Genomic DNA, 1,305 nt, shown 5'->3' with positions numbered 1-1,305 from the left:
GGTTTTCTCCTGTACTCTGTCACTCGAGTGAGCTGAGCTGTGACTCTTTGAAAAAGGGTTTTCCAACTTGACGGAACCTACGCATTTCTCTTTGGTGTGCAACATTCCCTTATGGTACACCAGGCATGACAGGTGGGCGAAGGCTTTCCCACAATCAGAGCACCCGTAGGGTCTCTCTCCTGTATGAGTTCTTCGATGTCTATTGAGGCACGACTTATCTCTAAAAGCCTTTCCGCAGTCACTGCACGTATAGGGCTTCTCCCCTGTGTGAATTCTCCGATGGTTAATGAGACCTGACTTGTGTGAACAAGATTTGCCACATTCGGAACACACAAAGGGAGTCTTTCCGGTGTGAAATCTCTGATGTGATATAAGGCAAGTTTTCTGGCTGAAACCTTTTCCACACTCAGTGCATACATAGGGTTTCTCTCCAGTGTGAGTCCGTTGGTGTATTAGGAGATTGCCCTTCTGGATGAAGCCTTTGCCACATTCGTTGCATGTATAGGGTTTCTCTCCCGTGTGAGTTCGCTGATGTACAATGAGATTGCCCTTCTGGATGAAGCCTTTCCCACAGTCACTGCATATAAACGATTTCTCTCCTGTGTGAGTTTTCTGATGGGCATTGAGCTGTGATTTCCAGCGAAAGGTTTTGTCACATTCCGTGCATTCGTAAGGTTTTTCTCCCGTGTGAGTTCTCTGATGTTCAATGAGTCTGGACTTTCTGGAGAAGGCTTTGTCACACAGACTGCATCCATGCGGCTTCTCTCCTGTGTGAACTCTCTGATGATTAATGAGCCGAGACTTCTTGATGAAGCCTTTTCCGCATTCATCGCAAACGTAGGGTTTCTCTCCTGTGTGAGTTTTCTGATGAGTGAGTAGCCGTGATTTCTTGGGGAAGGCTTTGTCACATTCGGTGCACTCATACCGTCTCTCTCCTATATGAGTTTTCTGATGTTCAGTGAGCCTGGACTTCCTGGAGAAGGCCTTCCCACATATGCTGCACCCATGAGGTTTCTCTCCCGTATGAACTCTCTGGTGATCTATGAGGCGAGACTTCTTGATGAAGTCTTTCCCACATTCACTGCATACATGAGGTTTATTTATCTTCTGAGTCCTTTGCGCCTTAAGGGATTGGGAGTTTGTGTTTACAGAATTAACACATTCAGGAAATTTTATTTCAGTATGATGTTGCTCATGCTTTGCATGGAGGAAAGATTTCGCATGTCCATTAACCTCAATTGGGTTCTTTACTTCACAGCTTCTGTTCTGGTTGACCAAACTTATATTTGATTTCAATGCTTTCCC

The 1,305-nt window shown here is 45.4% G+C and overlaps 1 protein-coding gene across 1 annotated transcript; it reads right to left on the bottom strand.

Annotated features, from left to right (window-relative positions):
- Window positions 1-6: 6 nt before the first annotated feature.
- On the bottom strand, window positions 7-1,299 carry LOC102263648 (zinc finger protein 613-like; the record flags this gene model as incomplete). Its single annotated transcript, XM_005852957.1, has 1 exon — window positions 7-1,299. A coding segment is annotated over one exon (1,293 nt), but the record flags the coding sequence as incomplete, so codon positions are not given.
- Window positions 1,300-1,305: the final 6 nt, after the last annotated feature.

This window comes from Myotis brandtii, unplaced genomic scaffold, assembly GCF_000412655.1.
Source record: "Myotis brandtii unplaced genomic scaffold, ASM41265v1 C42320124, whole genome shotgun sequence".
In the NCBI taxonomy this organism is placed as follows: domain Eukaryota; kingdom Metazoa; phylum Chordata; class Mammalia; order Chiroptera; family Vespertilionidae; genus Myotis; species Myotis brandtii.
The sequence above is the reverse complement of the archived record's forward strand: the minus strand, read 5'-3'. Positions and strand labels throughout refer to the sequence as shown.